At 29.0% G+C, this 15,565-nt stretch overlaps 2 protein-coding genes across 2 annotated transcripts in view; both read right to left on the bottom strand.

Annotated features, from left to right (window-relative positions):
* Positions 1–7,329, bottom strand: part of LOC115244786 — a 10,049-nt gene extending 2,720 nt beyond the window's left edge. The window contains exons 1-5 of the mRNA XM_029822725.1: positions 7,154–7,329; positions 6,114–6,233; positions 5,794–5,911; positions 290–551; positions 40–156 (exon numbers count right to left, since the gene is read on the bottom strand). Of these exons, the coding sequence (XP_029678585.1) occupies positions 40–156; positions 290–551; positions 5,794–5,911; positions 6,114–6,233; positions 7,154–7,321 (785 nt within the window). The 5' untranslated portion in view covers positions 7,322–7,329. The remainder of the gene's footprint in view (positions 1–39; positions 157–289; positions 552–5,793; positions 5,912–6,113; positions 6,234–7,153) is intronic.
* A 1,391-nt stretch (positions 7,330–8,720) lies between these two features.
* Positions 8,721–12,615, bottom strand: LOC115244798. The gene is made up of 8 exons (XM_029822740.1): positions 12,135–12,615; positions 11,662–11,781; positions 11,343–11,460; positions 9,949–10,210; positions 9,698–9,814; positions 9,522–9,612; positions 9,049–9,194; positions 8,721–8,928 (listed from the first exon to the last, which is right to left on the bottom strand). Exons 1-8 carry the CDS (start codon positions 12,429–12,431, stop codon positions 8,721–8,723), a joined length of 1,359 nt encoding a protein of 452 aa, XP_029678600.1. The 5' UTR covers positions 12,432–12,615.
* Between the last annotated feature and the right edge of the window lie 2,950 nt (positions 12,616–15,565).

Below are 15,565 nucleotides of genomic sequence, written 5' to 3'. Positions count from 1 at the left end.
TATATATATGTATATATATCGTCGAATAAAGATACTAACTTTATAGCTTGCCGATGAATATTTACGGCACTAATTATTCCTTTAAGTATTAAAATTATTTTTTTTGATTGAATATTTCCTAATGTATTGATAGATATTGCATGTTTAATACGATGACTGCAATTAATATACTTATCAAACTGTATCTTTTTTCTGCCTTCGTAACATAAACGCTAGATTTATTCAAGATAACAATAGAATTTTGTTTAAAATTCGAAACTTCGTAATTATTTCTAAATTTGTTTCTTACCTGGAAATTTTAAACATACCACATGTATATTGAAAATACGCAATAAGCATTGCTCCTATTGCTACCATTACAATTGTTCCGATGCATGCCGCTACACAGATGTGAATCAGAATCAAATAAAAATATTTGTCTTGATCGATAAAGTATTCCATCATAATCGGCAGGCGGCGTGATTGAGTTACGTTTTTCGATAACATATTAGAGCAGATATTCGACCAAAATATAGCGACTATAATAGCGAATATGCTGCAAACGCCTAGTACTAAAAGAATGTTTAAATGGATTTAATATGGAATTGTCATATTAATCTTTCTTGCAAAATTTTTTAATTGCTTTGGTTGTTATATCACGCATACACACATAATATTTATACAATTAAATTTAATGTATAAATTTCTAACGCAATTATAATCTGTTTCAATCACATAAGTTATAACTGTTGTAATTTTATAATTTTTTTTTATTTGATATTTTTGGTATATTATATTCAATATTGATCTTCATATATTTGCGTGTATGACAAATGTTTTAATAAACTCTTGTGATGCATTACACAAACATAGAGCTCTGTTACACGGCACCCTTAATCGGGTTTAATAACATCCGTAGTTGTGAAACTGACCAATCACAGCTATTCCTCTGAAGAATGGAATGACTGTGATTGGCCAGTTTTTGAACTACGAATGTTATTAAACCCGATTAGGGGTGACGTGTAAACGTAGTCATAAATATGTAGAGAAATTGTTATAATCAATATTTTTCCATTGAAACTTTTATAATTTATGTGTCAAATAAAAAAATGTAGGTACATGTAAAAATGTAAAAATATTATCTTACTTGTAAATGCAGTTGTGTAACGTTTTGCATTGCAATTATATTCTTTCATAATAGCGATTTCATTTTCATCTTTTAATTCGTTACATATATTCTGAAGTTGCATCAATAAATCTTTCACCTGCCATTTCAATAACTTTATGTATATGATTTTCGGTATATGTATCGGGGTGTGTGTATGTGCGCGCGAGTGTGTATATACATAATATTAAAAAAAATTTTTTTTTTATTTTATTCAACAAGAATGGTCATCCCATTACACGATCAAGCTACTCTCAACTTATGAGCTATCAGTTCTCATAAATTTCAAATTCTATAAGCTATCAACTTACAGCTTCGATATTGAGATAAAATAAATTGTATTTTATTGTGAAAGTACTACAAAAAGATATGGAAGACAAAATCTTGACAACAAAGTCCAGCGTACATCTTGATGTAATGAATGTTGTAAACTGTAAGTAATAATTTTATTAAAAATTTGCATTAAGAATCTACTTTTTTAAAGTTTTTTGTGAAACCAATCATATATTATATTTTTATTTAAAATCATAGTGATATCCAGAAAATTTAATCTATTGTTTGTTCCTATTTCCAATGTGAATCGTAACTTAGAAATAAATAAGTTAAAAATATTCAATGTATAATCGATCAAAGAGAACGAAACAACAAGCAATATCATCCACATATCCAAAGTAAAAAGGAAGGAAGGGGGGGAGGTGATCTTAATGTCTCAAGTGCATTTTTCTCTCAATCTTGCAGTACAATGCCCGCAACGATGGAAGACAGAGGGGAGCCCATGGATGTACCAAAAGTTTGTTGGTAAATAACATCATTAAATGTAAAGAAAGTTGAATTTAAAATAAATTTAACTGCTAGGAAAAATTTTGAGATCTTACAATTATTGAAAATATAATTCCATTTATCCAAAACACTATCCATCGTCATTTCAATAGATATATTTGTAAAAAGAAAAATGACGTCTAATGAAATTAGACTAAAGTTACTATTAATATAAATCTCTCCAAAAGTTCTTTTACCAATTTGAAGCTATTCAAAACATTATTATGAGCTATTGGAAAACTTTTAAACATAATCTGATGTAAGTAAGAAGCTAAGTGATAAACTTTAATTGTTTTTCCTCACCTCTTCGTACGATACATTTGTAAAGTCCTTTATTGTTTCAATTTAATTTTTATTTATATTTGTAATTATATATGTAATATAAGACTGCTTTTATGCATGCTTTTAATTTCTTATATATTAATAATATCATTATATTAGAGCTTACCTGAAATATAAGACTTGTCGTTAAAATAGTAGACAAGAAAATGAATTGAAGTCGAGTGAGGTTTGATTGTTTATAAGGCCATAGGCCAATAGTGAGCAGAAGAATCCTATTCAGATTAAAATACTGAGTCTCGAAACGGATCATTTTCTTTCGACGTCTGGAATGCATATGATAGTGAAGTAACGAAAGTACACACATCCCCTTCTTTTTCCATTGATCGACAAGTTATTTTATTCCTTTTTTCTTCTGGTGTAAATTTTAACACAAATTGCATGTAATTTCGTGTAATTCACAAAGCACCGATACAACTATAGAACGCGGCAAAAGTAGAATATACACAGTTTAACAATGTTTCTCGCAATGAAGTCCCTAATCATGCGATCGATATTTGATAGCGGAGTAATTTCAGGGTGTTATTTAAGAAAATAGGAGAAAATATATTTATAAAGAGAATTTCTTGCGCGAAAGTCGCGCATGCGTATTCGCAACTTCATTTGTATCGTAGATTTACACCTTTCATTCTATTGTCCGCGCTCATGACGTACGTTTGGTCTTCGAGACGAATGTCTTTCACTCTTGAGAGCATCGGGTCTTTATGGTAAAGCTCCTACTATTTAAACTAGTAATCAGATCTTTGTGCATGATATATCTGTTAAACTTTTAATTAATAATTGACGCAATGAAAGATATCATTCTAAAAGCTAAATATCGATATGTTACAATTACCAATTATTACTTTGTATGTTTACATCATTCTTTATTACTTACGTCACTTTCATCAACAAAAGACTTAAGTTCAAAAATTCAGAGATAGCATGTCTTTGAATAAATTATTCACGATAGCATGTCTTCGAATAAATTATACATATGAAAATGATATTTGACGTGCTTCATTATACAAATTGCATATACAAATAAAAATAAAATAAAAAAATATTCCAAATAAAAAAATTTGTTTAGAAAAGTTTGAAATAATATCTATTATTATAATAGTCACGTAATGGCTGCGTTCAGTATACAAAAGATGCCACGAGACATCCGTCTCGCCCTGTAGTTAAGACTCTTCTTCTTTTTCTTAATTGTACGACCCAGACACTGAATACGAAACGCAAATAATACCGGCAATATCGGCACCAATTCCTCTCACATGCACATGCTCAGTCAATCAGTTCCTGATATGCATGCAATATGGGCTTACGCATGCGTGAACGCAAGAGTCAGCCAATCACAGACGTAGTCGCTGCGCGCGCAGGTAATGAAATGTGTGCGTACGTCGGTTTTCACTAATGTCCGATAAGATTGATCCAAGAGGGTTCCATTAATATTCTATGGAATATTTTGTGTATGTTCCATACATATATCAAAATGTACACTGAATATTCCTTATTGCTCATACAAGTAGTGTTCATAGAATATTCTGAATATTTCACGATTATTTGAACGTTCTGTGAACATTTATCTACTATTTCGGTATATACGGAACTTTTGGAATACGAATGGAATATTTCAGGAATATCTAGCGTTTACTGGGTTAAAACATCCTACAAATATCCTGAACCATCCTGGACATATTCAGGATGATCCTGAGGACGTTTTGTGCTGTCTGGGTAAGTTCGTAGAAAATGTTTATTACAATTACAGAACACACTTATTCGTTATTTAATACACGGTCCCTTTTAAAATAGTCCCTTCCTAAAGCAATGCACTTCGTGCGATGTTTTTTCTATTACAGGAAGCAGTCTTCAAAATCATTCTCCGTGAGGCTGTTTAGAACATGCCTCAAATATTCCACCTTCGCTCGTAACCCTCAATGACGATCGTTCATGTCTTCCTTGATCTTGGAGAATAGAAAAAAATCGGAGGAAGTCAGATCGGGCCTCCTTGACTTTTTTCTATTCCCCAAAATCAAGAAAGACATGAAGGATCGTCATTGAGGGTCACGAGCGGAGATGGAATGGATGATGCGTGCTCTAAACAGTTTCACGGATAATGATTTTCAAGACTGCTTCCTGCAATGGAAAAAACGTTGAACCGATTCGTTATCTGATATACAGTCCTTTTCAAAATAGTTCCTTTCTAAAGCAATGCACTTGGTCCAACATTTTTTTCCATTAAAGGATGATTGGTATTGAATTTGGTGAAATCATTGAAAGAGTTCATTTTTTATAAAATTTTGAATTTTTTGGAAAATGTCTATATCTACACGCTTTAACTTTCGCAAATTTTGAGATATCTTTCTCTATGAGGAAGCCAAAATTAAAAAACCCGGTTGCTTTAAGGAGCTTCAGCTTTGTGAGCAAAATAAAATGATGAGGAAGAAATGTGCAAATTTCTAATTTGTATAATTTTCAGCTTGTTATATTGTGTAATTGATTGCACATTTAAACCATTTCTACAATTTTATTTGATAAAAGTATACTTGTTACTATAGAAATATACGGTCTTTTTGAAAAAAGAATAAGCCTTTTTTTAGGTAATAACATTTTGATATTTTAATTATTATAAGTGTTAATTTTTCTTTATTTTTAATCTTTTAGATGATAGATTTAAGTTAACCACCATTAAATGTAGATCGCAATCCAATTGGCTATGTAGTTATGTAATTATTATTTTTAATTATTCTCCAAAAACAAATCAAAATTTAATGTGAAGGAATTGTCTTTATTATAGATATAAAAACACACACAGTTTTTGTATCTATAATATTGTATTTATAATTTTATTTGTAATTTTTAATAATTTGTCATTTGTAGTTTTCAAAAATGTGCTTTAATTATTATTTTAATATAATAAGAAAACTAAAATTATTTTTTATTTATTTTTTTAAACGTTATTTTAAAAAATCAATGAGATTTTTGCGATTAATGTAATACCAAGTACAACATAATTCAGATAATTTTCAATTAGATTAGTTGAATCATATCGTGTTTGATGTAATTTGCCGCAAAGGTTCCACTAATTCATTAAAATTAATTTCGGAAAAGATAAACTAAAAATATAAGACCTTTTTTTTTATTATATTAAAAAAAACATAACAAAAAATAATGTTATATTTTTAAAAATAAAAAAAAACCAAATTTGTTTTCTTTTAATAAAAAAAGCATGTTTTTTTAACATGCCTTTTATTAAAAAAACATGCTTTGTTTTTATTCGAAAAAAAAAAATTTTTTTACATCTCTATTTAATACCGAACATTACAAATACGTATGTATCACAAATGTTTTGATAGACGTGCATAATTGATATATCATATATGTATATGTGAAATATATAGAATGACTGTTGCATATTGTACCTGAATCGATTTTCTGCTGAAACTTGAACAGCTTTTGCAAATTAAAAAAGAAATGTGACCGTATTTGATAATCTAAAAAAATCTTACTCGTAAATGCAGCGGTACATCGTTTGGCACTGTATCCATATGCGTTTATGATAGCAAATTCATTTTTGTCTTTCACCTCATTATATATATGCTGTAGCTGCTCCAGTAAATCTTTCATCTGTTTTTTTAAATAATTTTATATACCATTTTTATATACATACGTATAACAGTGACATGTAGAAAAAAATGTTTGTACAAAAATTTATTTGACTAAAATATTTTTGTCTCTCTCCCATTTGATGTACGTGTTCGTGTGTGTGTGTGTGTGTGTGTGTGTGTGTGTGTGTGTAAACTTTCAACTTTGTAAGTCATTTACTTACAGCTTCGATATTGACACAAAACATATTATATATTATCACAATGAAAGCGAAGATAGATGCGGAAGATAAAACTTTGACAACTAAATCCGGAGTACATTTTTGTGAAATAAATGGTGTACACTGTAAATAGTAATTTTACTTACAAATTTGTATTAAAAAATTATTTTTTTGAAGTCATAAGCGCGCGCGCACACATACATAATATTTTTATTATATGTTGTTGAACCTATTTTAAATAACTTTTATAATATTATATTTGCCAGAAAATTCTATTTATAAAAACAAATTATATGTAAATAAATAATTAAAATGTCAATATAGATAAAATATATATATATATATTGTTACGTCCGCGAATCAATAAAATCGAGTCATATCACTCCCAGTTAGTTAAAACCCAGTTATTGTCTAAGAGTTATTTTATCGATTTTATCGCGCTCGAACGACTCGGCAGCTGACTCAATTCTAATATGTCTACCATTGTTGATCAAAACACACTCGCACGTCGTCTCAGAAATCATTTTCATTTTTACCGCAACGAACGGCATAACATCGTGGCATGGAAACATAATACAGGATCGTAACAATATATATATATATATATTAATTAACAATATATAGGGTGTCCCCAATTTAAATGTCAAAACTTTAGGAGCGTGTAGGGGACCGATAAACTAAGACAAAAAGTCCTTTAGAGATTTGCTTTGTTTTGAAGAAAATCGCAAAAAATGAAACAAATTTTAACAATGTTTCTCGCAATAAAGTCCCCAATTATGCGATCGATTTAATAGCGGAGTAATTTCGGCGAGTGTTTATTATAAGAAAAAAGGAGGGAAAATTACTCAAGAGAATAACTCGCGCGCAAGTCGCGCATGCGGATTCGCCGCTTTTTTTTGTACCGCAAATTTACACGTTTCATTCAATTGTTCGCGCTCTTAACGTATGTTTGGTCTTCGAGACGAATGTCATTCACTCTTGAGAGCATTGGGCCTTTTTAGTAAAGCTCATATTATTAATAATATCATTATATTAGATTTTACCTGAAATATAAGACTTGTAGTTAAAATAGTAGACAAAAAAATAAATTGAAGACGAGTGAAGTTCGATTGTTGATAGGGCCATAGGCCAACAGCGAGCAGAAGAATCCTATTCAGATTAAAATACTGAGTCTCGAGACGGATCATTTTCTTGCGACGTCTGGGACGCATATGATAATAACGAAAGTACACACATCCCCTTCTTTTTCCATTGATCGACCAGGTATTTTATTCCTTTTCTCTTCTGGTGTAAATTTTAACACAAATTGCATATAATTTCGTGTAAGGCAAGCCAACACGACTATACGACGCGGTAAAAGTAAAATATCCATAATTTAACAATGTTTCTCGCAATAAAGTCCCCAATTATGCGATCGATTTGATAGCGGAGTAATTTCGGCGAGTGTTTATTATAAGAAAAAAAGAGGGAAAATTACTCAAGAGAATAACTCGCGCGCAAGTCACGCATGCGTATTCGCCGCTTTTTTTGTACCGCAAATTTACACGTTTCATTCAATTGTTGGCGCTCTTAACGTACGTTTGGTCTTCGAGACGAATGTCATTCACTCTTGAGAGCATTGGGCCTTTTTAGTAAAGCTCATATACTATTTAAACTAGTGATCAGATCATTGTGCATCGTATATGTGTTAAATTTTTAATTAGCAGTCTGCGCAATGAAAGTTATCATTTTAAAAACTAAATATCGACATATTACAATTACCAACTGTCACTTTATATGTTTACATAAATTTTCATTACTTACGTCATTTTGATCAACAAAAAGATTAAACTTAAAAATTCAAAGACGCTAGCACTAAGAATAAACTAGACATATGAAAATAATATTTGACGTGCATTAATATAAAAAAAAAAAATTGCATATACAAAAAATCGAAATGCTTAAAAACGATGTAACGTTAATCAACTCTGTTATTTGATATACAATAGCATATATAATAGCTAATTTTATGTGTCATCTTTAAGAATAATCGTATCTTTTAGCTTTACACATACTTAAGACATTTAAATTATCAAGTTATATTTAAAGGTAATATGATTCTTATTAAAGACAATTTTATTTCTCAATTTTTGATCTTTTATTTACATATATGCCATTCATTATAAAAAATTTATGCTATAAAAAAGGTTTGGCAAACATTAACAATATATAAATTATTCATTAAAAGTAACGTGATAATACATATATCACAAAAGTTAAAATAAAACTTGAGAATGATGTAAAAGTAAATAAATTTGTATCAGTGTTTTATATTTAATTCGAAATGTATGATATATTAAAAATCTATGTAATATCGTTAATTAAATATATTTATATTTTTGGAGATCTCTTATGAGAGATTATTTAAAATCATTAGGACTATTTAAGATTATTTAAGACCAAATTATGAGATTAATAATAAACCACGTTTGACTTTTAAATGTAATATAATTGTAATATTCAGGTTTAGTTAACTAAATTTTTTCTAGATTTCAAATTTCTTGCTATTATTTTTCTTCTTGCCTTATTATTGCGTTGAATATATGACAGTAAAATATGAAACCGATGTTTTCACAAGCTGTAACATTTATTTGTAATATGTTGTCTCGTATATGTATATATTGATAATATATTTATTATATTTACCGTGACAAAACACTTCAACGATCCGACAAATAGTCCACCGATACTTACAGTAAATTCTTTGGTTCCTTTTTGCAGTAGAAATAATATCAGTTTTTGTATATGTAACGGAGCTTCGTGCCACTGAACGTCATACCTACGCAATATATAGATAGATCGCATATTTCTACGCGAAAACATTGACCTCTCTACATTTAATAAAACATTTTTTAAGATGCGAGATTTCATACAATTTGTGTAAATCAATGTTTCTTACACGGTAGCAAAGAAGTCATTATTGTGATCTGTTAAATCCTGCGCAACATAATTGGCTATAAACATGTATAAGATACAAAAAGTTACAAATATAAGAGGAAATAAAATTCCCTTGACATCATCTCCGTATGATGCGATCTGAAAAATCTAAAATACAGGGTCGTGTTTGTAATGAATTTGCATGTGCATTTCTTACGTTCTCTAAATATTATTCACGATAATGCTTATTAATTGGCGAACGATTACGATTGATCTATATAAAGTTAAAAATCGTATATTTTACAAAATTAAAGATAACAGCAAGAAAAAGAGAGAGAGAGAAAAGAGACAGAGGAAGAGAGCGAGAGAGAAAAAGAGCAAAAATACACTTTTTCTGAATATAAAGTACACACAAAATAACATGAAATATATTATTAAGTATATTAAGTATTGTTTCTGAAAATAGTGAATATAAAGATCTAATACGAAACTTACTCGAAAGAGATTAAAACTCAAAGAGACCACCCCGACTATTATTAAAGAGAACAACATTTTCTCAATTTTGGATGCCATAAGTTCGGATAATCTTTAAAAACAAGAAAACATTATTAAAAGATATTATATATTATACATTCGTATATAAATATATATCATCGAATAGAGATACTAACTTCATAGCTTGCCGATGAATATTTACAGCGCTAATTATTCCTTTCAGTATCAAATTCAATTTTTTTGATTCAATATTTTCTAGTATATTAATAGGTATTGCACGTTTAATACGATGACTGTAATTAATACATTTATCAAACTATATATATTTTTTCTGCCTTCGTAACATAAACACTAGATTTGTTCAAGATAACAATAGAATTTTATTAAAACTTAAAACTCCGTAATTATTTCTATGTTTGTTTCTTACCTGGAAATTTTAAACATACCACAGGTATGTTGAAAATACGCAATAAGCATTGCTCCTATTGCTACCATTGTAGTTATTCCGATGCTTACCGCTACACTGATATGAATCAGAATCAAATAGAAGTGCTTTTCTTGATCGATAAAGTATTCCACCGTAATCGGCAGATGACGTAATTGAGTTACGTTTATCGATAATATAATAAAGCAAATATTCGACCAAAATATAGCGACTATACTAACGGATACGCTGCAAACGCCTAATACTAAAAAAATTTAAGTATAGAATTGTCCTATCAATTTTTCTCGCGGAAGTTTTTTAATTAGTTTAGACATTGTTTCATACATACACACATAATGTTTATACAATTAATGTATAAATGTCTAACGTAATCAAAATCTATTTCAATCACATAAGTTATCACTGTTTTAACTTTAAAACTTTTTCTCTGCCTGATATTTTTGGTATATTATATTTGGTATTGATCTTCATAAATTTGTGTATATGACAAATGTTTTAATAAACTCTTTAATGTATTACAAAATTACACAAACATAAATATGCAGAGAAATTGTTATAATCTATTGGAATCAATATTTTTCCATTGAAACTTTTATAACTCATGTTATATGTTACATATTACTATAACTCAAATAAAAATTGTGCAAATTAGAAACTTTTACATTGTTTCCTCATTATTGTATTTTACTCAAAAAGCTTAAGCAAGCAGATTTTCGCAATTTTGGTTTCCTTATAGAGGAAGCCGATATTCCGAAATTTGCGAAAGTTAGAGGGTATACAGACATTTCTCAAAAAATTCAAAATTTTATAGAAAGTGAACCCTTATGTAAAAAAATTTCACCTGATATCTCAAAATTTGCGAAAGAGCGTGTACAGATATTTCTCAAAAAATTCAAAATTTTATAAAAAATGAACTCTTTCACCGATCGTCACCAAATTTAATACTAACTATCCTTTATATATAATATTCTCTTCATGTAAAAAAATTTAATCCAATATCTCAAAATTTACGAAAGTTAGAGCGTATACAGCTATTTCTCCAAAAATTCAAAATTTTATAAAAAATGAATTTTTTCATCGATTCTCACCAAATTCAATACCAACCATCCTTGAATGATACTCTATCCATGTAAAAAAATTAAGCCCAATATCTCAAAAATTGCGGAAATTCGAGATTATACAATATATTGCGTACATACATATATACGTATATACATACATACATACAGACATTTTTTAGGAACATGATTTTTCGGAACATTCTAAACACAGTGACATAGAAAACTCGAAAAAAAATTTTGTTACAAAAACAAAGCTTGCTCTATGAGGAAGCAAAAAATGTAGATGCATGTAAAAATCTAAAAATCTTATCTTACTTGTTAATGCAGTTGTGTAACGTTTTGCGTTGCAACTATATTTTTTCATAATAGCAATTTCATTTTTATCTTTTAATTCGTTACAGACATTCTGAAGTTTCATCAATAAATTCTTCACCTGTCATTTCAGTAACTGTGTAAATAGTTTTTGTGCGTGTGTATATATGGTAGTGTGTATACATGCGCACACATATGTGTATATACATAACATTAAAATTTTTTTTTTATTTTATTCAACAAAAATAGTCATCCCATCACGCGATCAACTTGTGAGCTATCAGTTCTCATAAATTACAAATGCTATAAGTTATCAACTTACAGCTTTGATGTTGAGATAAAATAAGTTGCATTTTATCGCAAAAATACTAAAAAAACATATGGAAGACAGAATCTTAATAACAAAATCCGGCGTACATCTTGATGTAACGAATGTTGTAAACTGCAAGTAATAATCTTATTAAAAATTTGCATTAAGAACTTATCTTTTTAAAGCAATAAATAAATTATAAATTCTATATCATCAGATGATTTTTTGTATTTAACCTGTATTTAAAATGATTGAATTAAGATGCGATACATAATTACAAGAGAGAGAGAGAGAGAGAGAGAGAGAGAGGGAGAGAAAGAGAAAGAGATTATATATACTATTATAATACAGCTGCTGAAATAACTTTATTATAGTCTAAATTAAGATATTTTCAAGTCGTGCATGATATAGTAAATAGTTATTATGCGATAGTATATTAAAATATAATAAAAAGGAAAATATATAAATATGAAACATTGTCTTACCTGAAATATAATACTCATCATCAGAACACTAGACAAGAAAATAAACTGAAATCGAGTTAGGTTCGATTGTTGCAAAGGCCATAAGCCAATAATGAGTAATAGAAATCTATTGAGTTTAAACTGCTGAGTCTCGAGAGAGATCATCTCTTTACGATGTCCGGAGCACAAATGACTGCGAAAAAGTCGGCGAGAGTATACGCTTATCCCCTCCTTTTTTATTGATCGTCTGAATATTCTCTCTCTTGTAGCGTGAATTTTAGCTCTATTACTGTAATTTAGTGTAATGCAAAACGACATCACAAACACACATACACACACATACAAAAGCTATTGTAAGATCATAAACATACTATAATTTCACATCATTTGAAAGAAAGTGAGGTCTGTTAATAACCAATCGATTGAATGTCGAGAAAAATTGAATTGTCTATTTTTTATGTAAATAAGCAAAAATTATTTATGGGTGAGAGCTATTCTTGACTAGAGCCACGCAGGCGCATTTTTTCCTTTTCAACATCGCAACTTTATTCTGTTGCGTGCTTCTGCAAGATACATTTCGTCTTTGAGAGAAGTATCTTCCAGCTCTTTAAATATTATAATAGATATATAAAATTTCTTGCAACATGTCTATTTTTAATATGTTACGTTAGATATTTATTTCATATTCTAACGTGCTATTTATTTGTTATTACGATACGCTTTAACAAATGAGGACACAACACAAACAATTCATCAACACTCACAATTATTTTTTTTTACAATAGAAACATTATTAATTTCTGCATATATGTCTGAAAGCTATATTATTGTTGTACCTACAAAAAATTTTGTGCATTTGTTGAATCAGTAAGGTAAACGTCCCAATAGCCGGACATGTAACGATACTAGTACGATTTTGCTCAATTTTTATAAGTACTCACGGTTTTTGATGATTTAATTATGTAACCAATTGAAAGGTAAAATATAAAAGCTTATTATTGACGCATAAAAGACATGAAAAGTGTTAAAATTATTTTAATAGTAATAAAAATTTTAAAGCATGCAAATGAACTAATATCCGAACACATCGAAAATACTTGTCCCAATTACTAAACTTTTTTATATCCTTAAATTAAAGATTTTGCAATAAAATTTTGATATTATAATAAATAATTCATTTGAGATTAATAATGATAAATTTTCATGTTAATGTCCAGATATAGGGACATGTCCGGCAATCGGTACATTTACCTTAATTTAGAAAAAATAGAAATATATGTCAATAGTTTTTGATATATGTTGAATTATTTTACTGATAACACTAAGAATAAGTTATTCCTTTTGATTAGCGTAAAAGTGTTATAATTGATTTGTAGAAAAATACAAATGTATATGCAGGATTATTAAAGATATTATCGTAAGATTAATAATTAGATTAATAATTTATTTTAACTGTTCTCTCCGCAAAATAAAGTTAGCACGATTGATTTTATGGCAAAAAAAATTTAGCGGCTGTTTTTTATGAGAAAAAGAAATTTTATATTTTTTGATGAAATTAGATGAAATTTTCATTTAAAAAAGAGAAATGTACACGTAAAACAATTACTTCAAGAAAGCCTTTTTGCAGTTAAAAAATTAATCGCTGCGTTTTTCCGGCTCGTGCGGGATTTGTGATTTCCTAGTGGGAAAGATACACCAAAGCCTTTTCGTTCCGATGTGATTCCGCGCGATGTAAATAGGTATCCTAGCAATAGGAAGGCGACTCTATCAGGGTCGCATCCCTTACAGCAAGTCTTCGTGCGTGGTATAAGGCGCGTAAGCGACTTGTCCGCATCCATACATCCTTGATCCGGAAATATGCTTCGCGTTTGAGGCAATTACGAGTATTAGCGTGAGTGCCGCGCTGTGGCTTTAATTCCACTCGGCCGTCTATCTCGTTTGAACGCTTTTAAATTTCCTAAATATCATTATAGTGCTTATACGCGACGTTCCAAAAAATAATTTTTCTCGTCGATATTGGCCGTGTTCCGATATTCACTGCCAGTACTGAAAATCTATAGTTTACGTCACATATACTATAGATTTTCAGTACTGGCAGTGAATATCGGAACACGGCCATAATGTAACAGTGCCTTATATGTAACAGTTATGTCTCTTACATGCGAGATAAGCAATAATGTGTCGTATAAATAAATTATTTGTATTTTTTCAAGTGTACTTTAATGTGAAAATAGGTGAAATATTGTACACGCACTGTATGTGTGTGTGCGTGTGTAATTTTATTTTACATAATATGTGCATGAATAATCACAAAATATGTATTGTAATATTGTTGTATTGATGTTGCTACTTCTAATCATTTGGACTAAATTACAATGTTGCATCAGATAAATTTATTAACGTAAATATAATTTAATTTGAGTGAATAAGCCATCGTCTGCGGAATTAATAAGAATATTTATTACACATACTTATATATATTACACATCTACATATAAATTAATAATAAATTATTTTTTCAAGTTAAATTATACATATGAATGTAATAAAGAGTATATAAGAATATATATTTTCTCGACTAGTAAAGAGGAATGACACTTTTAACTTTCACTTGGGGATAATAGCTGTGGCATGAACCTTGTCCAAAAAAGCTGATGCACTATCTACGTCATCTTTACTTATGCCAGGGATGTATAGAAGAACATTTCAATGTTGTTTTTTTAACTTTTCTAGACTCCTTAGATTAGTAAGACAGAAATATCGTAAAAATTTACTAATTCAGAATTTATTTTTAAAAGAAAAAGATATTGTTACCCCAACACATCTTTTAGAAATTCTTTCAAATAATAATAACACAAAACTGTGGGATATAAATTTAATTTCTTCATTTTTCATACATTCTTTACTAAAAAAAAAATTGTTCTACATATTTTAATCTCTCCATTTCTGTAATGTTAGGAATATATAAAATTGATATTAAGATAGGATATACATATAAGAAATATAAATCAATTTTTTTTAACATAAATTATTATTTATCTTTTTAATAAAATCTTTTTATGTTTGACATGTGGATCACATACATAACTTTTATAACACATATATAACTCTAATTGTGCGAACTTTCTGTCTAACTAAAAATATTAACCAAAAACATTATTTTGATATCCGCCCCTGTAAACGGTGACGCCAAAACCAAGATTTCATTACGTCATAGCTCCTATTGTATACATGTCTCTGTCATTTATGTGCAATGTTACGTGTCGTGACGTCGCGAAGAGATGGGATGCTTCATGTACCAGGATCACAGAATTTTCTAGGAGCGCGTTCGATTTCCTACCGCATCCCACATAATAAAAAAACGTCTATTATCTATATAAACATTAAGTAAATTTTAGATGTGTTTGTGCATTGTGACGTAAAAAAATAAATTATAATCTAAAATATATATA

Source organism: Formica exsecta, unplaced genomic scaffold (assembly GCF_003651465.1).
Source record: "Formica exsecta isolate Colony F162 unplaced genomic scaffold, ASM365146v1 scaffold87, whole genome shotgun sequence".
Taxonomy (NCBI): domain Eukaryota; kingdom Metazoa; phylum Arthropoda; class Insecta; order Hymenoptera; family Formicidae; genus Formica; species Formica exsecta.
Note: the sequence above shows the minus strand (reverse complement) of the source record. Positions and strands in the feature narration are given on the sequence as shown.